The 24497-nt window shown below is 40.8% G+C and overlaps 1 protein-coding gene across 1 annotated transcript; it reads left to right on the top strand.

Annotated features, from left to right (window-relative positions):
• The first annotated feature begins 428 nt into the window (after positions 1-428).
• On the top strand, positions 429-9943 carry LOC108709790 (stress-associated endoplasmic reticulum protein 2). The gene is made up of 3 exons (XM_018249941.2): positions 429-588; positions 5459-5531; positions 9721-9943. The coding sequence occupies exons 1-3, from the start codon at positions 505-507 to the stop codon at positions 9759-9761; spliced, it is 198 nt and encodes a 65-aa protein (XP_018105430.1). The 5' UTR covers positions 429-504; the 3' UTR covers positions 9762-9943.
• Positions 9944-24497: the final 14554 nt, after the last annotated feature.

Genomic DNA, 24497 nt, shown 5'->3' on the forward strand with positions numbered 1-24497 from the left:
ACCCCTTTAATATATTGCATACAGCAAATTACATCGAATTCAGGATCAGGACTATCAATAAATTGGTTTTTTTTAGTGTCATGGGTGTAGTCACCCTTTTTAAATACTGAATTTTAGAACTAATCGCAGTAGCCACGCCCCACATACACGGAAGTGCCGAACCAATCGCAGTGGCCCAAGTATCAGTCACTTATAGAGCATCTCAGCGCTGGTACCATCGCCATGGCAACCAACAAATGGAGCATCTCCGCCTCAATTATGTTTCCGTTAGCTGCAGTTTTATTCACGTGCCGATATAACAGAAGTCCTGCAGAAATGAGAACAATAAAAAAAAAAAGCTCAGATGTAACCGTCAGGTGAAAATGAGTGAGCGGGAGAAGCGCACGGCGCTCCGGTCATCCAGGCGGTGAGACGCAGGTGTTGCTGACGTCACGGGGCAAGCCGTTAGCTTTGTGAGCGCGCAGAGAGAGGGCTGCTGAAACGTTCACTGGTCGCGTTGGCACCATGGTGGCGAAACAGAGGATTCGGATGGCTAACGAAAAACATAGTAAAAACATCACCCAAAGAGGCAACGTGGCCAAAACCTTGGTAAGAATGGGAGAGGGGTGTGTCAGCTTTAATTATCTCTATATGACACTCCAACTGCTTTATTAATAATAATAATAATAATAAGGCAACACATTGGGCTGGGCTCTATGCATGGCTTTTAATTGATGTGTTTGGACAGTAAAGCTAAGTAGCCTGTTGTTCACATGCCTGTGCCACTCTATGTCATACCTCCCAACATTTTGGAAGTAAAAAGAGGGACAAAAATGTTTTTGACCACACCCCTTTCTGTGGCCACACCCCCTAATTATCATGTTCATTTTACAAAATTTGGCAGGTTATGAAAGTTTGAAAATATTTCTCCTTTTCTCAAAATTGTTACAAAGTATCTTCTTTGCACCTGTTAGCTCTTCTGTGCTCTCTGCTAAAAGCCAATTAAGTGAGAAACTTGGTTTATTTTTCTGGCGGTTCAGTGCAGAGAAAATAGGGACTTTCCAGTACAAATGAGGGACCGCAGGTTGAGCTGTCAAAAGAGGGACTGTCCCTCTGAAAAAGGGACAGTTGGGAGGGATGCTATGTGTCTTAAAGTGATACTGACATTAAAATTGTATTTTCAAAATATTAATCATGAAAAGTTACCTATAGGTCATGTTGATCGTTTTTCACTGATAGTTCTGCTTTTATAAGTAATTGTCCCTTGAAGTTCCTAAATCTGACTGTTTCGTCAACGTGACTGTCTTATCTCAACTTGTCAGTTAGAATTACTAATGCTAACAGACTACTGCTGCACAAATATAAAGGAACATGTGGGTAAGAAAGGTAATGTAAAAGCATCAGGCAGATACTTTTATGGCAAAATTATAAATAGTATTCAAAGGCAATGTTATGATCGATATTAAAAAAGTTTATTCTCTGGTGTCAGTATCTCTTTAAATGTGTGCTGTGTTGTGCTGTACTGCCGGGCAGTCTGTGCCTTCTGCTCTACTGTCATGTCTCTGCCCAGGAGCACTTGTACCTACACAGACATTGCTGAATGGAGTATTACTGATCATTTGGTAAGGGTGTTACAGCAGGTTTGCCCTCCAGCCATTTAATAACAACAAAAGCCTAGATGGGCACCCTGCGCTTTATTAGTATTCCGAGAGATCTGTTGAATGGACACACTGTACCTGTTGCACAGCTCTAACCTGTTGTTTGATTGTTTACGCTGTGGATACATGTACCAACCCTATGGCTACATATCCAACATTTGTTTAGAAACTGAAGTTTTCCTTGTCTGCTAACTTAACAAATGGCAATTATTTTGTATTTTAGTTGTATCCTACAAGACTACAGCTAGATCCTTTACTAGTTGAATGAATAAGAGTGAATAGGAAAATGTCTGTAAGAATCTGATTATGATAGGATGGTCTATTCACACAGTGGCATCTTGGAAAGTTGTGCCAAAGTTGGGCTGTTTTGTAACTTTGACCCTGTTGTATTTTGTCTCAAAGTAAACATGGGAATGTGCATAAAACATGCTCAATTCCTGTACACACAAGGAAAACTAATGACTGGCTCTGTGTTTTCTTATTAAAGGGGTTGTTCACCTTTAAATTAACTTTTAGTATGAAATAGAGAGTGATATTCTGAGACAGTTTTGCCGTTGCAAAATTTTTAATTTTTAGTATGAAATAGAGAGTGTTATTCTGAGACCATTTTGCCGTTGCTTTTAAATTTTTATTATTTGTAGTCTGTTATTTCGATTTTTATTCATAATTAGGGATGTCGCGGACTGTTCGCGTCCGCCGCAAGTTCGCGAACGTCGCACGACGTTCGCCAATAGGCGTTCGCCTCAAAATCGTTCGACCATTCGACCATTCGATCGCTAAAATCGAAGGATTTTCGTTCGAATCAAACGATCGAAGCCATTGGATTGAATGAAATCATTCGATCGAATGGCTTCGATCGTTCGATTCGAACGAAAATCCTTCGATCGAACGATTAAAATCCTTCGATCGTTCGAATCGAACGATTTTCGGATGTTCGAAGTTCGCGAACTGTTCGCATTTTTTGCCGGTGTTCGCGAACGGCGTTCGCGAACACATTATCGGCGGTTCGCTACATCCCTATTCATAATTGAATAGTAAGTTAGATTGAAATTTCAACCTTTTAAGTCTATGTATAACCTGCTAGTTGATCCAGAGGAAGGCAAAAAATCCCATTTAAAGCCTCTCCAATTTGCCTCAGAGGGGGGAAAAATTCCTTCCTGACCCCAAGATGGAAATTAAATTAGTCACTGGATAAACTTTTACTTTGAGCCATCTTCCAAAACCCTGTATTCTCTCCCTTGCTAAAAAGTGCACCACCACAAAGTAAATGACCAATGGATCTTGGATCAGTTTCAATACATCAAAATACTTGAAGAGATAATGTGGCCTTATGCCAAAGAGGAAATACCCTTGAAATGGGTGTTTTAACAAGACGAGTGGCCAGCCCAATCCCCGAAACTTGTGGGTGACATCAAAAATGCTGTTTCTGAGGCAAAAGCAAGAAATGCAGAAGAATTGTGGAATGTAACAGGTGCCAGAAGTTCGACTCTATGCAACACAGTCGGACTGGAGTGCCAGGGGCCCACAGAAAACCGTAGACAGTGGGCCCACTTTCCAAACTATTATTGCTCCTCTCCTCACTTAACCTCTTTATTCTCCTAGTCTTTTATATCTAGTTACTATATTCTATTCTTCCATTATTAAGCCTCTTTTTTCCAATAAAGAAATAGGAATGACAATGAAATAGGCCAAATGGTTAGAAGCAGAAGGGCCCACTGACACCTGGGCCCACCGGGACTTTTCCTGGTATCCCTGTGGGCCAGTCCGACCCTGAACACAGATGTGCAGCAGTTCTCAGAAACACTGATTATACAACTAAATATTATTTCAGTGATTCAGAGGAAAGCAAAATCTTGAAAACATTTTCAGTTTATACAGTGAATGTTTGAGTTTGTAAAGAATAATGCTGACACTCTTATTTTTTGGAACAGCCAAATATTCCCTTCTATTCACTTTCTGTAAAGGAATAACACAAATTTGATACATTTTTCCTTATTTTTTGATTTGGAATATAATGTGCAGAGTTCCCAATGCATTTGTGTGAATGGAAATAAAAGCTATTATAAGGATTTTGAGCTTTAATCACTTTTATAAACACATTGCTATTAATCTGAACACTATGTATACTGTAAAATATGAGGATGTTAAAAGTCATTGAGGCGTTCCATAACCATATAAAAGCACAAGGCTGAAAGTCATATTTACAATATAAGCATTCCTATAGGGCCCTTGCATAGTTTTAGGGGGCAACCATCACAGGCCTAATGGGAGAATTTCATATGTTTCATTAACACTAAAAACGCTTGCAAACACCTTTGGTAACGTTAGCGACCATGTTTGCATCCTTTTTGACCTATTACAGACTTCAACAACTTCCTCGCAATGCTTGCAAACAAATGGATTTTGCAAACATGTGCAGTGCATGTAATAAAATTTCTCAATTGTATAGCTTTTATTGTGACAAAATATTCTACAGAGCGTATCTGTTATCTGCTGTGTAACCTAAGCATTTTCTCCTTTGAATGGCTACCCCCATTGCTACAGAGCAGCTTATTTTAATAAACAATAGTAGTGTTTCTAAAACAAACACAGCAGTTTTTACCAGTGCAAGACAACACTACATTATTATTTTATTACTTTAAAAAAATCTTTCATTTTTTGATGTTACTGTTCCTTCAAATATGTTGTACGGTCTGATGTAAAATATTTTGTTTAGGAAATTTGGCATAAATATGAAGATATGAAACTACCTGCACTAACCAATGTTGTCGGTCTTATCTAATCAATCACTTGGTATGTTCTGTAGCGTTATTTGTTTGTTATTTTATACTCCACTGCTTTGCCTCGGGAGACGAAAAGGTAATAATGAATTTCAGCCTTTGCATTCTATACCCCATAACCCCATATACACATGCAAGTTGGCATCTGATATCTATGGAGTGAGTAGCATCAATGACACAAAACACTGTGGTACTGTAAAATACTTTTTTTGTAGTTTCAACCTGTGGCTTCCTATAGAACTTCTTAATTCACATATACTAAGCTTGTTTTATTAAGCTTATTAAAGGGATCCTGTCATGGGAAAACATATTTTTATCAAAACGCATCAGTTAATAGTGCTACTCCAGCAGAATTCTGCACTGAAATCCATTTCTCAAAAGAACAAACAGATTTTTTTATATTCAATTTTGAAATCTGACATGGGGCTAGACATTTTGTCAATTTGTGCTTCAGTAAACTAACACTGACTTTCATTGAAGGCTCTCAAGTATTCCTTACTACATATAACATTATAAACAGCCAGGAAGGTACTTTACATTTAACAAATCTGCTTGATTTGTGACGACCCTTAAGCTTAGCTTCTCGACAGCTGCTCCAGGGTGGGAAACTCCTGTGGCAAATTTGAAGGCCTGGGTCATTAATAATATAGAGATGCCGAACTTTTAGGCTGATTCAATAAATATATACAATATGGCTTTTCTAGCTATATTTATTTTAAGGGTTTAGTTATCCTTTAAAGATGCAGTTATTGTTTAAGTCTGTGTAATTGATTGCGCCTAATTGTGTGCATTAGCAAGTTAGTTCTTTTGAATGTGGGACCTAGCTTCTGAATATAGCAGATTAAATCATACTCTTGCAAGTGTATTCAAGATGCACTGTGGTTTTTCTATATACTATCTTATTTACTATACTATTATAATGCTTGTTTTGTTGGATATTTTTCAACCTATTTTAGAATTTATTTTATACCGGTACACAACATTTTTAACACATTACATGGCAAATGGATAACAAAGTACATTTCTTTTTCCACATTTTAGAGGCCACAAGAAGAGAAATATCCTGTAGGACCTTGGCTTCTGGCACTATTTGTTTTTGTTGTCTGTGGATCAGGTATGAACAAAGAACAGTATAGAGTAACCAAAAATACAATTGATATGTTCTGTTTCCTGTTGGAAATCATGTGCAACGAATGAATGTTACTTATTCAGTTGTAAAGACAATCACATTTAAGTAATAACGTAAATGCATTTGTAGATTTGTCTTCATTTATATTACTAACACCTTTAAAATACCAATTCCTAGGTTTGTCACTCAATTTACTGCCGACTTCTTTATTTACCAGCGCTTATGTGACAAGGGCCACGCTTGTCCTCAGCTCTGACAGGCACAATAAATCGATGTCTGAGCACAGGAATGCTTTGTGGTTGTCAAAACTCAGCAAAGCCTGCAGGAAACACAAAGAGGGATCCCCTCCCTGCTAATCTATTTCTACAGTGAACAATAAACAAACACTGCTGCACAATATGGAGTTCACAATTCCAATGTCACTGTTAATGTAGTGGTGTCATTGTTTGTAAAAAGGTAAAGTATTTATGGGGTTTGGAGTACTGAGAGGCTTATATAGCAATGCCGTAGGACCGGAAGTGAGAGATGGTAACCCTTACTTAAATCATTATGATGGGGGACTAGCACATTGCTTATATTCCTGTAGCTAACGATGCATCCAGAATCTTCTGGATTGCATGTTGCCTAGCAACTCTAGACAATAATTGAAACCAGAAATCTAGAATCTGTGTCTCTTGGCTCTATAAGACTAAAATGATGGCAACAAACTTTTCTTAAGTAAAAAGTCAAAAAGCAAGCAAAAACACTACCGCTACTCAGTACACATATATATCTTTGGGTTTGACCTTGCTGCCAACCATGTGCTCTGAGCTTCTGTTGAAAAATTAAACTTTAAAGTGGTAAGAAATCATCAAAACTGTAATAGACAGCTACAATGGCACCTTTGGACCACAAATCTCCACTGATAAAGGGTTAATCCATTGTGCCCAGCCCCCTAGGAACAGGGTCAGGTCTGGACCAGGCCCGGATTGGCAATCTGTGAGTTCTGGCAAATGCCAGAGGGGCTGTTTTAAGGTCCCATAGACAGTCACTATTTAGTGGGCTGGTGGAGGACTATTTGGGCCTCTGTGTACCTGGAATGCCAGGACCTATTTTGAATCCCAGTCTGGACCTGGTCTGGACTGACAATCTGTGAGTTCTGGCAAATGCCAGAGGGGCTGCTGTAAGGTCCCATAGACAGTCCCTATTTAGTGGGCTGGTGGAGGACTATTTGGGCCTCTGTGTACTTGGAATGCCAGGGCCTATTTTGACTTCCAGTCCAGACCTGAACGGGGTGAATATAACAAATGAGTAATTTGCCAGGCACTGTGTTCTGCTTGGAAACAGTTTACCGAAACAAAGATTTCAGTTGAGTAAAAAACTTACACAAAACAAAAAAATGTTGGGTTTCAGTTAAGCCCTGGCATAGCCAAAATCGTAGACCCAGGAATGTGTGAACCCTTTGACAGTTTTTGATGCTCACCCCTTTTCTGACCATTACCCCTGTTGGTGATATTTAAACGGATGCCGCCATTATGTTTGGCCATCCAAATAGCAAATGATGTGGATATTCATCACTGCATGTAACTTCCATTCTTGACCCCTAAAAAAGGGAATTTTGCCTTCAGGAAAATATGATTCTTTCAGAGATATCATCACTGAGGGTATTTCAGTTCAGCTAACTCTGCAGACAGTTAAGCTAACACTGTTGCTTAATGACATGGAATTACTGAATTGGCCTATGGGACTGCCAGCATTGTAATTATCCTAAAATAGACTAAAACATCGACATCATTAATTATTACTTCAGTATTCTTCTCTAAGCAAAACTACATAGTAACAGTAATGAATTTTCCATTTACCAATGCTTCTTCAATGGATGGTATCCGTATTTGAATTTCTTTTTTATTAAGCTATATATTTTTCATTGATTTGAAGTATGCAGGTCAGCACTCACTCTATAAATTTCTAGCACAGACACTAATAAGACATTGCCAGTATTGTGATAGCATGAAAAAAAAATTATTTTTGACCAAACTGACAGACCATTGGTTATTTGTGTGTATCCCACACCAATGTGAAAAAGCAGAAATGATCACCTGCAATGGAAGGCATAATAAACTCAGATGGGTCAATATAATTTGAATGTTCTAGCCCTGCTTACTCCGAGCTGGTTTTTATACAGACAACAAATACAATTAAAGGGCACCTATCACAGCCAAAATCAAACACATATTAACAATCTGACCAGTACAAGCTAAACACGTTTAATCAAACTACATATATAGTTTTTTGAAAAAACTGCAGGTTTTAAAAAAATCCCTTACTTCGTCAAATGGGTTCTTTCATTGAGGGAGGCCATACTGTGACTATAACACAGGCTCTAATATGCAGATTTCAGGAGCATGCTCAGATTGTAACACTGCTTTGAGTATTCTACCCAGAATGCCTTGTTTAAGTAAACTCCTCCACTAGAAGTATCAGGAGATTTCCCCATCTTGTCCCCTGCTGGTGATGTTATTATGCAAATGAAGAGCACACAGTAACTTCCAGCAGGTGGCAGCACTACTGAACAGCAGCTAACACAGAGGTTTGGCTGATTTGAAAATAGCTTAAAAGGGTTGATAAGCAACAAGGAATTGCAACTGAGCATGTGCGAGATTTCAGAGCTACAGTTGGCTGGGAAGATATAGGTAGGAGGAGCCAGTGAAATCCAAGATGGCTGCTTCAGCTAGAACTGCAGTGGAGATAGGGGAGATCTTGCAGAAGGAATAGTGAGCTGATCATTTACATTATACAAACAATTCTAACTGTTTTAAAAATCGAATTTCTTGAACTTTCACATAGTGTATTTACTTAGTAAATGATTTTGGTCATGATTGGTGCCCTTTAAAATAGTTACTTGTTCCCTTATGAAAGTCCTTAAAGGACCAGTAACATTATTATTTTTTTTTTTTTTTAATTAGTTTGTACAAATCGAGAAAAAAAACCACCAAGACACTTTTAACTTTAAATTAGCAAAGTCTTTAATTAGAAATAACTTACAGATTCTCTGCTTGCGCTCCTCTTCAGAAACGGCAACGATCCATTATGCGGCACTCGGTTTCTCCTCCCTGGCTATCTCCTTTAGAAGGCAGGGAGGAGAAATCGAGTGCCGCATGATGGATCGTCGCCCTGTCGCCGTTTCTGAAGAGGAGAGCAAGCAGAGAATTGGTAAGTTATTTCTTAATAAAGACTTTGCTAAAAGTTAAAAGTGTCTTGGTGTTTTTATTTCGTTAAGTACAAACGAAAAAATTTTGAAAGATTTTTCATGTTACTGGTCTTTTAAAGGGGTTGTTCACCTTCAAGTTAACTTTTAGTATGATGTAGGAAGTGATATTCTTGCAATTGCTTTTAATTTTTTATTATTTTTGTTTTTTGAGTTATTTCGCTTTCTATTCAGCAGCTCTCCAGTTTTCAATTTCCGCAATATGGTTGATAGGATCCAAATTACCCTAGTAATCATACATTGCTCTGAATAAGAGACTGTAATATCAATAGGAGAGGCCTAAATAGAAAGATGAGTAATAAAAAGTAGCAATAACAATACATTTGTAGCTTTCCAGAGCATTTGTTTTTTAGATGGAGTCAGTGACCCCGATTTGAAAGCCGGAAAGAGTCAGAAGAAAAAGACAAATAATTAAAAAAAACTATACAAAATAAATAATGAAGGCCAATTGAAAAGTTGCTTAGAATTGGTCATTCTATAACATACTAAAAGTTAACTTAAAGGTGAACCACCCCTTTAAGGAATTGTTCAGTATAAAAATAAAAACTGGGTAAATAGATTGAGTGAGTTTTCAGCTATAGCTTGATGGTTTCTGGTTTGACCTCCTGATTATTTTAGGGATGCACCGAATTCAGGATTCAGTTCGGGATTTGGCCATATTCAGCAGGATCCTAATTTGCATATGCAAATTAGGGGCAGGGAGGAAAATCCCGTCACTTTTTGTCACAAAACAATTAAGTAAAAAATGCATATGCAAATTAGGATTTGGTTCGGTATTCGGCCAAATCTTTCACAATAGATTTGGGGGCTTGGCTGAATCGAAAATAGTGGATTGGGTGCATCCCTAGATTATATACATGTTTGTGTTATATTAAGAACCCGAGTAATAATAATACTGACTGGAAGATCTCTTTTCTTTTGTTCTAGCAATTTTTCAAATAATCCAGAGCATCAGGATGGGTATGTGAGAAGATAATGACGTTGGACACTTGTTTATCTAAGAGCAAAAATGTGGAACTACATCTACCTAGCAGAGATATTTTTGAAAATAAATTTTTTTGAAAACAGTCATCATACCAATATTTCCCTGAAGGGATACAGACTCTTTTTCAAATTTGATTTCAAATATAGATAGACCGTGGATTACTGAAGTGCTTGGTGTGTATACAATTGCTTTTTGAAGAGGCTGCAGTGCTGTACATTCTGGACAAGAGTAGCCACCTTGTTTAATTAGTAATTGATGATAAAAATGCACATACATCAAAACACTATAAAAAATATATTTTCACGTGTGATGTAACCACCACTCGTCCCTTCTCATTTTCATAAGTTTTTGTACACTAAAATTTTACATATAATACATAATCTAACTGTTTATACAAGAGTAGAAGCTAAAGCCTGTTATGATATGGTTTTTACAGGTAAGATTTTGCTATGGTTTTCTCCAACAATAGTGGAAGATAGTGGTAACCACCTTCATGTTGAGAGTGGCAAGCAGAGTTCGTTGTGTGGGTGAAATACAATACAGGTATGGGACCTGTTATCCAGAGTTAACGGGGCCTGGCGTTTTCCGGATAATGGATCTTTCTGTAATTTGGATCTTTATACCTTAAAGGGGTGGTTCACCTTCACATTAACTTTTAGTTATAGTCAACTTTCCAATTGGTCTTCATTATTGATTTTTTATTGTTTTTGAAATATTTGCCTTTCTCTTCTGACTCTTTTCAGCTTTCAAATGAGGGTCACTGACCTCATCTAAAAACAAATACTGTGTAAGGCTACACATGTATCATTATTACTACTTTTTATTACTCATCTTTATATTCAAGCCTCTCCTATTTATATTCCAGTCTCTTACTCAAATCAATGCAAAAAAGCTAAATACTGTAACTCAAAAACCACAAATAATAAAAAATGAAAACCAATTGCAAACTGTCTCAGAATATCACTCTCTGCATCATACTAAAAAGTAATTTGAAGGTGAACAACCCCTTTAAGTCTACTAGAAAATCATGTAAACATCAAATAACCCCAATAGGCTAGTTCTGCTTCCAATAAGGATTAATTATATCTTAGTTTGGATCAAGTACACGCTATGGTTTCATTATTACAGAGAAAAAAGGAAATAATTTTTAACATTTTCAATTATTTGGATATAATGGAGTCCATAGGAAACGGCCTTTCCATAATTTGGAGCTTTTTGGATAATAGGTTTCCGGATAACTGATCCAATACCTGTATATTTCTGTAATGGTTTTTATTTTCCCTAAAAAATAAAGCAGGTTGCTACATTTGAGATTTTAAACTGTATAAAAGTTATTTACTACAGATGAATATGAGTAACTTAAAGTGATACTGACACATTAAGGAATGTCGGTATTTTCTAAAAATCACTGCGATGTTGATTTAGTAATATACTTCCCCTAAGCTGCCCAAGCCCAACTGAACACCCCATATGGACCCCATATTTGCCTGTCAGTCAGCACTGGTAGTAGTATGATTCTTGCATAGGCTGGAGTACAGTTTACATTTGTACTCCAGTCTATGAAATAATTACACTTCCCACAACCCAGTGTGACTGCAGGAAGCCTCTTTCTCTCCAGACAGACCACATCGTTCCACATGGGGTAAGTGCGGATATGCTGGGGAGACTCAGGGTAAATCTTTAACAGAAGCACCAGTGAAGTGCTACATTATTAGAAATATGGACACATTCCTTACAGTGATAGGAACATGTCCGTATCCCCATAATGTTATATAACATGCATATGACAAAGCTGTTTGATAATAGCTCCCCTTGTGATATGCAGTGGTGTGACATGAGTGTTGACATATGAAAGCAACAAATATTGAGGCTGGTTTATTAATGTTCAAGCCTCCGGGCTCAACCATTCATTTCCTAAAACCACGCATGAGTTACACATGGTTTTTGCACACGAAAACCTTGATTTGCTGCTGAAAGTTTTTTTCCCCAAGTGGGTTTTTCAAAGAAAATTAAAAAGCAAAGCACCTATAACCTTCCAGGCAACAAGCTGGGGTATTCAGATGCAGAATCCAAGCATGACTTTAAAGGAGAAGGAAACCCTGCAGGAAAAAACCTGTTCCCCCACCCCACATAGACCCCCCTCCCTCCTACCCCCAGGCTAACTGCCCCCCCCCCGGGGAAATGCCCCATACTTTATACTTACCCATTGCTGCAGATTCTGGCAGCGGACTTCACGGCATACATCTTCCAGGTCCTTGGTAAGCTGACTGGGAGATCGGTATGTCGGCACATTCGCAGTTTGAGCAATCTTGCCGGTCTTAGCCAACTGCGCATGCGCCGGAATTGACGGAGATTGCCGATCTCCCAGTCATCTTACCAAAGACCCGGAAGATGGATGCCGTGAAGTCCGCTGCCAGAATCTGCGATGAAGGGGAAGTATGAAGTATGGGGCATTTCCCTGGGGGGTTGGGCAGTTAGCCTGGGGGGAGGAGGGAGGTCTATGTGGGGTGCGGGGTATGGGTTTTTTTCTACAGGGTTTCCTTCTCCTTTAAGAACACACAGATTTAGGAAGTGAAAGCTCGAGTCTGGATGCTTGAGCATTAATAAATAAGTCTCATATTATGTAAGTTGTTACAAGGAATACAAATTGTTAACATTTAAAGGAATTGTTCAGTGTAAAAATAAAAACTGGGTAAATAGATAGGCTGTGCAAAATAAAAAATGTTTCTAATATACTGTAGTTAGTTAGCCATAAATGTAATGTATAAAGGCTGGAGTGACTGGATGTCTAACATAATAGCCAGAACACTATTTCCTGCTTTTCAGCTCTCTTGGTTTACACTGACTGGTTACCCTGGCTACCAGGCAGTAACCAATGAGAGACTTGAGGGGGGCACATGGGTCATATCTGTTGCTTTTGAATTTGAGCTGAATGCTGAGGATCAATTGCAAACTCACCTAACAGATATGTACCATGTGCCCCCCTTCAAGTCGCTGACTAACTCAGAATTATAGAGCTGAAAAGCAGGAAGTAGTGTTCTGGCTGTTATATTAGACGTCCAGTCACTCCAGCCTTTATACATTACATTTTTGGCTAACTAACTATATTAGAAACATTTTTTATTTTGCACAGCCTATCTATTTACCCAGTTTTTATTTTTACACTGAACTGTTCCTTTAACAAAATGCATCAGGGACAGTTTGCACATGGTAAAATCCAGAAGATCCCACCCCAAGCAGCTTGGCAGGATAAAAGCCGGTCAGTATAAGTACAGGCGTTTACACGTGGACTACTATGGGCATTGTGAGTCTGGAAACCATTTTCATAGGAGATTCTTGTGTTTTTTAATAAATGTGCATTTTTATCATTGACTACAAATAAAGATGGGTTTTTCAAAATGTGTGTTATTCTTTCACTTTATCAGGCCTTATCAGTCACAACAGGCAATGGACACCATAGCATATTTAATAACACTGTGCCTAAAGCATTTACTTGGATGAACAGACTAACATCACATTTTGGTGCATAAACAACTCAACTGCTGCTACAGGAGAGGACTGCTTTATTTAATATAGACTTTTTCTTAAGGATATGTTGACTGTAACAGCTCTATTATGAATTTTATTTAATGTATTTTTTTTTTAAATGGAAGATAAGGTTCATATGCACTGGATGGTTCATATGTATGTGATGTGCTTATTCATTTTAATAATTAACTACATTGTTTTATTTTTGCAATTTATTTCATACAGATATTGCCTTTTTATTTCCATAAAAGCTTGTATGATGTATAAAATGCTGGCCATACACTAAAACATCCACTTGTTTGGTCCTCAGGCCTCATGATCAGATCATAGAGACAGCATATGCAGGCTGCCCAGACAAGATTGGCGTTAAAGGTGAAGGAATGTGATTTACACTCGGAGGTGCCAAAAGTTAGGCACCCCCTAGTGGTTGTATATACTTACCTGACACTCCAGGCTGGTGCTCTTATCAGCAGAAAACTGCAGCGGCCTGGGGTTCTACCAGCGAGCACCACAGAGCAATTGTCTACTTCACTTCTTCTCTTTTCAAATTTCTTGGGGCAGATTCATGCGCAGTAGAAGGAAATAGCCGACTTTTTCTTTAAAATGTAGCCGCGACAAGACCAGAAGAAGCAGCAAGATGATGATGGGCTGATCACTATTTAGTGGGCTGGTGGGGGGCTGTTTGGGCCTCTGTGTGGTCTGTTGGAGCCTGAAATGCCAGGGTCTATTTTGATTCTCAGTCCAGACCTGCGGCCTGGTGTCAGGTGTGTGAATAAAATCACTTGGGGGTGCCTAACTTTGTAAAATCACTTTCCTTCTCCTTTAACATGGCGATTCAGTCCTCACCCCAATGGAGTTTTCAAACCGCCACATTGAAGGGCTAAACACATCGGCAAATAAACTGCCAACTCAGTCCGGAAGGACTAAATGAGCAGCTTTTATCAGCCCGTGTATGGATACCTTTATTCTCAGCCTGTCGCCAGTTTTAAAAAAAAAAGCAAACCGAATATTTTTGTTCCAAGAAACCATATCTGGTATTGTATAGCATACCTCCCAACTGTACAATGTTTCTAACGTAATTGGCTTTTGGCAGAGAGCCCAGAATATGTGCTAGGTGCAAATTGTTACTTTTGTAACAACTTAAGATAAGCAAAGAAGCAATTGTAACAATCTAAGATAAGCAAAGAAGCAATTGTAACAATTTAAGATAAGCAAAGAAACTACTGTAACTGTAAGATGGAATATGTGACTTGCACCTTAAAGGGCAATTCACCTTCATTCGCAAAACTGTAATAACATTAAAACCACAGAAATGTGTTCAAACTTTCATAACCTGCCAAATTTTGTAAAATAAACATGGTAATTATGGGGTGTGGTCACAAAATGGGCTTGGCCAAAAAAATTTGCTGTGCTCCAGATCTTTTTGTCCCTCTTTCTATTTCCAAAATGTTGGGAGGTATGGTATAGTACTGTAGGATCCCCTGTACTGTTCACACCTGAAACCCAGACTGAAACTGCCCACATTGTTCACCTGTTCACACCTTATTCAAAATGCTAATGGGGCACCAGCACTGTGTCACTGTATGTAGTGCATCTTAGAATGATAGCTTTCCCTGTCTCCTGCTCTGTTCTGCCTTCCCTCCCTGTGTGTGCCATTCTCTGCTTACTCAGTGCTGCTTGTGTGTGCCATTCTCTGCTTGCCCAGTGCTGCTTGTGTGTGCCATTTTCTGCTTACTCAGTGATGCTTGTGTGTGTCATTCTCTGCTTGCCCAGTGCTGCTTGTGTGTGCCATTCTCTGCTTACTCAGTGCTGCTTGTGTGTGCCATTCTCTGCTTGCCCAGTGCTGTTTGTGTGTGCCATTCTCTGCTTGCCTAGTGCTGCTTGTGTGTGCCATTATCTGCTTGCCCAGTGCTGCTTGTGTGTGCCATTCTCTGCTTAGTCAGTGCTGCTTGGGTGTGCCATTCTCTGCTTGCCCAGTGCTGCTTGTGTGTGCCATTCTCTGCTTGCCCAGTGCTGCATGTGTGTGCCATTCTCTGCTTGCCCAGTGCTGCTTGTGTGTGCCATTCTCTGCTTAGTCAGTGCTGCTTGGGTGTGCCATTCTATGCTTGCCCAGTGCTGCTTGTGTGTGCCATTCTCTGCTTGCCCAGTGCTGCATGTGTGTGCCATTCTCTGCTTGCCCAGTGCTGCTTGTGTGTCCATTCTCTGCTTGCCCAGTGCTGCTTGTGTGTGCCATTCTCTGCTTGCCCAGTGCTGCTTTGGGTGCCATTCTCTACTTGCCCAGTGCTGCTTCTGTGTCCATTCTCTGCTTGCCCAGTGCTGCTTGTGTGTGCCATTCTCTGCTTGCCCAGTGCTGCTTTGGGTGCCGTTCTCCGCTTGCCCAGTGCTGCTTGTGTGTCCATTCTCTGCTTGCCAAGTTCTGCTTGTGTGTGCCATTCTCTGCTTGCCCAGTGCTGCTTGTGTGTGCCATTCTCTGCTTAGTCAGTGCTGCTTTGGTGTGCCATTCTCTGCTTGCCCAGTGCTGCTTGTGTGTGCCATTCTCTGCTTGCCCAGTGCTGCATGTGTTTGTCATTCTCTGCTTACTCAGTGCTGCTTGTGTGTTCCATTTTCTGCTTACTCAGTGCTGCTTGTGTGTGCCATTCTCTGCTTGCCCAGTGCTGCTTGTGTGTGCCATTCTCTGCTTACTCAGTGCTGCTTGTGTGTGCCATTCTCTGCTTGCCCAGTGCTGCTTGTGTGTGCCATTCTCTGCTTACGCAGTGCTGCTTGTGTGTGCCATTCTCTGCTTGCCCAGTGCTGCTTGTGTGTGCCATTTTCTGCTTACTCAGTGCTGCTTCGTTGTACCATTCTCTGCTTGCCCAGTGCTGCTTGTGTGTGCCATTCTCTGCTTACTCAGTGCTGCTTGTGTGTGCCATTCTCTGCTTGCCCAGCGCTGCTTGTGTATGTCATTCTCTGCTTGCCCAGTGCTGCTTGTGTGTGCCATATTCTGCTTACTCAGTGCTGCTTGTGTGTGCAATTCCCTGCTTACTCAGTGCTGCTTGATTGTACCATTCTCTGCTTGCCAGTGCTGCTTGTGTGTGCCATTCTCTGCTTGGCCAGTGCTGCTTGTGTGTGTGCCATTCTCTGCTTACCCAGTGGTCCTTGTGTGTGCAATTCCCTGCTTACTCTGTGCTGCTTGTGTGTGCCATTCTCTGCGTGCCCAGTGCTGCTTGTGTGTGCCATTTTCTGCTTACTCAGTGCTGCTTGTGTGTACCATTCTCTGCTTGCCCAGTGCTGCTTGGGTGGGCCATTGCCCAGTGCTGCTTGTGTGTGCCATTCTCTGCTTAGTCAGTGCTGCTTGGGTGTGCCATACTCTGCTTACCCAGTGCTGCTTGTGTGTGCCATTCTCTGCTTGCCCAGTGCTGCTTGTGTGTGCCATTCTCTGCTTGCCCAGTGCTGCTTGTGTGTCCATTCTCTGCTTGCCCAGTGCTGCTTGTGTGTGCCAATCTCTGCTTGCCCAGTGCTGCTCTGGGTGCCATTCTCTGCTTGCCCAGTGCTGCTTGTGTGTCCATTCTCTGCTTGCCCAGTGCTGCTTGTGTGCGCCATTTTTTGCTTACTCAGTGCTGCTTGTGTGTGCCATTCTCTGCTTGCCCAGTGCTGCTTGTGTGTGCCATTTTCTGCTTACTCAGTGCTGCTTGTGTGTGCCATTCTCTGCTTGCCCAGTGCTGCTTGTGTGTGCCATTCTCTGCTTGCAAAAAGAAAGACTTACACTCGCACACCCTGGCCGTCCAGACTTCAGCGACTCCCAGGTGCTCGATGCTAGAGGGAATGGGCAACCTCAGAAACAACGTAGGAACAGGACACACCGGCACAACATGGGTAATTTCAGCAGGTAAAACCTTGCTCGTTTATTGCGGATGCAACGTTTTGGGGCGTGACCCCTTTCTCATTCTCTGCTTGCCCAGTGCTGCTTGTGTGTGCCATTCTCTGCTTACTCAGTGCTGCTTGTGTGTGCCATTCTCTGCTTTCCCAGTGCTGCTTGTGTGTGCCATTATCTGCTTACTCAGTGCTGCTTGGTTGTACCATTCTCTGCTTGCCCAGTGCTGCTTGTGTGTGCCATTCTCTGCTTACTCAGTGCTGCATGTGTGTGTGTCATTCTCTGCTTGCCCAGTGCTGCTTGTGTGTGCCATATTCTGCTTACTCAGTGCTGCTTGTGTGTGCAATTCCCTGCTTACTTAGCGCTGCTTGTGTGTGCCATTCTCTGCGTACTCAGTGCTGCTTGGGTGTGCCATTCTCTGCTTGTCCAGTGCTGCTTCTGTGTGCCATTCTCTGCTTGCCCAGTGCTGCTTTGGGTGCCATTCTCTGCTTGCCCAGTGCTGCTTTGGGTGCCATTCTCTGCTTGCCCAGTGCTGCTTGTGTGTGCCATTCTCTCCTTGCCCAGTGCTGTTTGTGTGCACCACTCTCTGCTTGCCCAGTGCTGCTTGTGTGTGCCATTCTCTGCTTGCCCAGTGGTCCTTTTGTGTGCAATTCCCTGCTTACTCAGTGCTGCTTGGTTGTACCATTCTCTGCTTGCCCAGTGCTGCTTGGGTGGGCCATTGCCCAGTGCTGCTTGTGTGTGCCATTCTCTGCTTGCCCAGTGCTGCTTGTGTGCCATTCTCTGCTTGCCCAGTGCTGCTTGTGTGCCATTCTCTGCTTGCCCAGTGCTGCTTGTGTGTGCCATTCTCTGCTTGCCCTACGCTACCTGTGGGATGTAAGCCTGTTAGTGGTTTATTCTTGGGGTTTGTTAGCATTTGGAAATTGTTGTTAAGGGCCCCTAAGGTGTTTAATCATGTGTTGGGGGGTTGTTGTATTATCCACAGTGGAGGATGAGGCATATGGATTTAAGGTTATGTTTTAACATGACTTCAATTTTTCACATATGAGTGATGAGGGATTTCCCTGCAGTGAGCACCAACCATTTGGTTTGTTACCACCGTTAATGATCTTAAAAGTTCTTGTGGTAACATGGGTGTGGTTTACAGTGGCTGTGGTTTAAAAGGGGCGTGGCCAACACTGACTTCTATTATCGGCCCTCCACCACATAGGCCAGTAAAATTTTGGCCCTCTGTACCACAGAAGTTGGACAGCATTGCTATACATGCTTCCCACACATAAATAATGAATTGAGAAACAAATCGCAACATGAATAGAAGAAAATACATTCCACCATTATTGGGAAATGGAGAATTTCTTTAAAATGTAATCCATTGCAGCGTAGAATGTGTTTCCTGGTTCTCGTGGCAGTTTATTTTCTTAATTTTCTGGTTTCTGAGTCTTTTAGTTTATCACTCCAGAGTTTCATGGTTAAAACCTCTAATGTTTCAGTCTAGAGAGTTTATTACACTTTTGGCACCAGAGTAACCAATGATTAATTACACTGACGTTTTGTTCAGTCTAATATTAATTAGAAAATGGAAGCAATGATCTGATTGTTTGCTATGGGTAATCGCAGAGGTGCTATTTACTTCTTCATTTCCTAAACAATATATCCAAAAAAGGGTTAGACAGGTGTGCACAGCTTATGTGTGCAACTTAAAGGGGACTCAGGGCTAAACTACATTGGATATTTTAATCAGATTTGGTGTGTCAGATTTTACCTGATCTTGCCATGCAATAGCATGATATTTGTAGGATCCTACGAAATCTGATCCCCTTATAGCTATAATGTTAAATTGGATTAGGTAAAGTCAGATGGTGTGGCTTGTTCATGCATCTACATCTAACATGCAATGAATTTCAGTGGGAAAAAAAAGTCGCATTGGATGGAAAATGTTCTATGTAGCCAACACATCAGATTCATCCATGGAGTTTAGTCCTTAAAGTGATACTGACACATTGATATTGAAACCGATAGGTGTGTGTCATTATTACTAGGCAAGAATGGCTACAGTCTTCCCCCAAGCTGCCACTAGGCAGCACCACCTGAAGACAAAATCAAGAGATTGAGCTGTAGGAGACAGCATTTGGTCATACTGGGCTAGAGATGTCACCGTTCTTAAATAGGCTGGAGCACTAAGTAGTGCAGCCAGTTAAATGATTGTACCCCCCTTAGCACAGGTTAAGTGATAGTACTGGCATTTTACTCAATGGGACTAAGCTATGCTGTACCATAGGAAGGAACGGAACAAGAGCTAAGCTCAGTTGCAACTGAAGGGCATTGTTCCACAAAATAAAGTCTCGCCACACTGAACCATTTAAGCACGATTTAAAACTTGGTTAAGTTGTTGAGACCCAGAAATGGAAGTGGCCCCCACCCAAGAAGAGGCTTTGCCTTCAGACCAAAAAGTGATCCGTCCACCCCCCTCTCACACACAGTTCCAGCACGGAGACTCAGAAACAAAACAAGAAGAGGCATCATCTTCGGACCAAATAAGTGACATGGTAACCCCCGATTTCCAGAAATGGAAGTGGCCCCCATCCAAGAAGAGGTGTAGGCTTGGACTGAGATTCAAAATAGGCCCTGACATTTCAGGTACACAGAGGCCCAGACAGGCCACACAGCAGCCCAAACAGCTCTACACCAGCCCAATATCTAGTGACTGTGTATGGAAACTTACTGCAGCCCCTCTGGCATGTACCAGAACCCACAGATTGCCAGTCCGGGCCACAGTGGCTTAACTTGAGTGTCATGGGGATAATTGATATGCAACTGGCTTTTCCATTAAATAAGAAACAAACCCTTAAAAAACCTACCCTACATGGACCCTCCTCCCCCCAGCCTATCACCCCCCCCCCCCAGGCAAATCCCCCTAAGTCTTTACTTACCCCTCCGTGCAAATTCTGTCCAGCGGAGTTTAGGCACCATCTTCCTCTCTTCGGAATAAGAGAGCATATGCGCTGTTGGAGCAATTTTCTGTCTCGCGACAACTGCGCATGCGCCGAAACTCACGAAAATTGCCGAAGCGCTGGTCTCATTCCAAAGATTACCGAAGCAGACGAAGATGGCGCCCATGAACTCTGCTGGACAGAATCTGCACTGAGGGGTAAGAGTTAGGGGCATTTGCCCGGGGGCAGCTAGGTTGGGGGGTCTATGTAGGGTAGGAGGTCGAGTTTTTTTTTTTATTAAGGGTTTGTTTCTCCTTTAAAGATGATGTGGTGTGGTAAAGGGTAAGTTAGTGCCTAACTGAAGGTACTGTAAATAGACCGTGGAGATAAAGTACCAGTGGATGAAGTGGAGTGATGGCGGCATAAGCAGAGAATGGCCATTTGTTTATTTATGTTCAGTGTTTGCTCTTAAAAGTGCACCCAGGATGTGTTATAAATGTCTCCTTTATGAGGTCATTATGTAATGCAAAACCTTATTACTAAACCAGAGCAGCCTGATGATGTTTCTAGTTAATCATGAAACCAGTTCTATAAAGAGCAAGCTGCAGCAACTCATTTCATTGTATAACAGTAAAACATCCCCATCTCGGAGCCAAGCACTTAGGCGCCTTGATGAGCATCATTAATTCTCTCATTAGATTTTAAGGAAGAATGGGGGCGCAACATGTGTGGTGCTTTGGCAGCTAGCTGGTGGGTCTGCTCCCCTAGTGCTACATTCTTTCATTTCAGTGGATGACTTAATTATAAGGATCATTTGGTTTAATCAATGTTTAACTAAATTGCAAGTACAGCCATATCAGTGAGAGATCACAGTGATTCAAGCTAAAGCAATGGCAGCTGAGATGTTCTATGTACATTCCTATTCTATGATACCCATTCACTTCCCTATTAACTGCACTATTTTACTCATTGTTAAGACTGAAAAAAGATCACGTACTTTGCGTCTGCCCGTGACACTATGCTTAGAAACAGCTTAGAAACAGCTTAGAAACGTGCCTAATTACCCCCTAGTCATCTGTGAAAAATAACTGGGAACCACAAAGCTCAAAGACAACCACATAAAACTGTATTGTAAGACGTGTGCTCACCTAGTATAACTGCCAACATCATAAACTCTTGATAAGGACACTGGGTGTCAACTTCTTTCCATGCTTCAATGGTGTTACAGACAGGGCTGGAACTAGGGCTACGCAGGTACCTACTCTGGCTCCGACCCCTGGTCCGGCTCTGGTTACAGGTATAGGATCTATTATCCAAAATGCTTGGCACCAGGGTTTCTGAATAAGGAGCTTTTCCTTTAAGCATGAAATAAACCCAATAGGATTCTTTTGCCACCAATATTCATGCAGTTACCACGAAGTACAAAATTCAGAGCTTTCTGGATATTGGGTTTTCGAAGCGTAATTACAATGGTTTGAACTTACATAACATTTTGCAGTGGGTGAGTGAGTGACAATATTTCAGGTTCAGGTATGAGACCTGTTACCCAGAATGCTCGGGATCTGGGGTTTTCCAGATAATGGATCTTTCTGTAATTTGGATCTTCACAACTTATGTTTACTAAAAAAAAAAAAAATCATGTAAACATTAAATAAACCCAACAGGCTGGTTTTGCTTCCAATAACGATTAAGTATGTCTTAGTTTCGATCAAGTACAAAGTACAGGTATGGGACCTGTTATCCAGAATGCTCGGTACCTGGGGTTTCCGGATAACGGATCTTTCCGTAATTTGGGTCTTCATGCCTTAAGTCTACTAGAGGGATGCTATACCTGTACTGTTTTATTTTTTCAGAGAAAAAGGAAATCATTATTAAAAATTTGGATTATTTAGATAAAATGGAGTCTATGGGACATGGCCTTTCCGTAATTGAGCTTTCTGGAAAATGGGTTTCTGGATACCGGATCCAATACCGGTACTGCCTGCCCCTTCAGCCCAGCCATAAGCAGACAATTCAGCAGCAGGACATATGCTACCCCACCGTTATCGTATTTTTAAAGTAACAATAAAAAAAGCATCAATCTGCTGCAGACATTTTTCTCTGGGCCTGGGCAGTTCAACTTCACAAAACATATTTTTAAATTGTATACCAAAAATAATGTTTTTTTTTAAAAAAAATTCTATTACAATTTGTAAAATGTTGTAACAATTTTAACAAGATCTAAAGCTGCTAACTGGCAGTTGCTCATCATGCGCATGTGGATGCCCCAACATAATCCCTATGAGACCATGCTGAGATAGAATACCATTGCTTCCCCCATGAGAAGAGAAATCAAATTCATTTTGAAAACAAACAAAAACAGTGAAACAGGTTACAGTTTATAAAATGTAAATCTTGTAAAGATGAACTTCCCCTTTAAACATACGCTAGTACCAGCTTTCTTAGTAAAACAAAGGGTATAAATGACTGAGGAGATGCCGGACTTCCCTTTACAAAAGACTCTTCTTCAGCTACGCCTTTTAACAAGAGATTAGAATGTGCGCCTATGATATTGCAGCCGAGTACTGAGCTCCTACATGATCACAGATATTTCCGTATAGAAACCGAGGGAGAGGGGGTGTATCTATTAGAAAGAAGGGGTGCAAGCTGCTGATTTAGACAACATTTCTGCAGTTGCAATGAGAAAAACACAAGGAGAATTAGCTACCGTTTACAACATGTGTATATTCCTCAGGTTTATTATTTATATTCAAAAAAATTAGATACTCGAGATTACACTTTACTAATTTATCCCTTTAGTAAAATAGAGGTCTGAAGAGTTCAGATAAAATTAAGTTAATTTTAAAAGAGAAAAAGAGCCCCTCCTCCACCAAAACTAACATTTCCACAGTGTTCGTCCACAATAACACTGTACAAGGTACCACCCTTAGTTTAGTTCATTCTAAAGTTTCACCTTAGTACTGGGATTCACCAGATTTTGTATTAAAGTTCTAGTGCAATTAATAAATAAATAAATAACTAAGTAGGACACAATTGATAGTACCTTAAAAAACGATATACATTAAAGTGCTGGTATAATAGTTTTCTGGGACAGCTCCATTTTCCTACTATTTTCGATTTGAACGGAGTCCATTTGAATGAATTTATCCTCCAACAATAATTTGGTCACATTGAGGGTCATTTATCAACACTGGGCAAATTTGCCCATGGGCAGTAACCCATTGCAACCAATCAGATTGCTGCTTTCATTGTTCTACTTGCAGCTGGCTTTAAAAAGCTAATCACTGATTGGTTGCTATATGTAACTGCCCATGGGCAAATTTGCCCAGTGTTGATAAATGAGCCCCATTGTCTTTTTATTAATGAATGAATTACCAATATATGGGTACAATTCATTTGTCAGCAGTGCACTTTAATAATTGATATCTAGTAACAAGAAACAAATTCATTTAATGACAATTTATGAATTTATTTATTTAATAGCACTGCACTTTAAGAATGATCAATTGAGGTAACACTAATTAATTGCTCATAAAACTATTGTACCAGCACTTTATGTGAAATATGTGCCTGAATCCCGAACTGAAACCCTAATTTGCATATGTATATTTGGGAAATGAGGGGGAATTAGAACTGCGTACATAGCGTGCAGTTAAAAATGTTTTTATTTCCTCGTTTGACGGAAAGTCACAAGTTTTTGGATCAGATCAACCAGGCACTTGGATTCAGCTGAAGAAAGCAGAATCTTGGCCGAATCGCAATCCATGTCTAAGAATTGCTAGTCTGTTTCATGCTGAATCATAGGGGCTTATTTATCAAAGGTCAAATTTTAGAGTAATGTGAATTTTTCACATTGTATTTCGAAGTAGCCCGAAGTTAAACTTCGGACGACTTCAGAAAACGAAGCGCCACATGTGCCATGCCGCAGGCGATTTTTCATTATAGCCGGCGCAAGACAGGGGGAAGCCGTTCAGGGAGATTAGTCGCCCCAAAGAAGAGGCCATTAGTCGCCAGGCGACTAAATCTCCCCAAATCGCCAGGTGTGCCCTTACCCTTAGGCAATTCACAAAGGCATTTTGTATGGACCCCCAGCTGAGAAGCTGCCCTCTTGCATTGTTAAGCATAACGGTCACATGACTGGGCAATGTGTTGCTGTCCATTGTTCTCCAAAGATACTCACTGTGAGGAGATCAGCACTAATTGTACTGTTCTGCATGGAAATTCCATCAGCAACAAAGCTGCACATTTACATAGCAAGTGTAGTACGTTTGGCTGCTAAACCGTTTCTGTGATGATGGTCGGGGGGGGGGGGGTTGCCTCGTAAGAAAAGGGCACTGGGATACTGAAATGCAAGATTAAACGTGAATAAATTCACTTATCTAACTTCTCCCATTATATATTTAGGGTCATTTTG

Source organism: Xenopus laevis, chromosome 2S (assembly GCF_017654675.1).
Source record: "Xenopus laevis strain J_2021 chromosome 2S, Xenopus_laevis_v10.1, whole genome shotgun sequence".
Classification (NCBI taxonomy): domain Eukaryota; kingdom Metazoa; phylum Chordata; class Amphibia; order Anura; family Pipidae; genus Xenopus; species Xenopus laevis.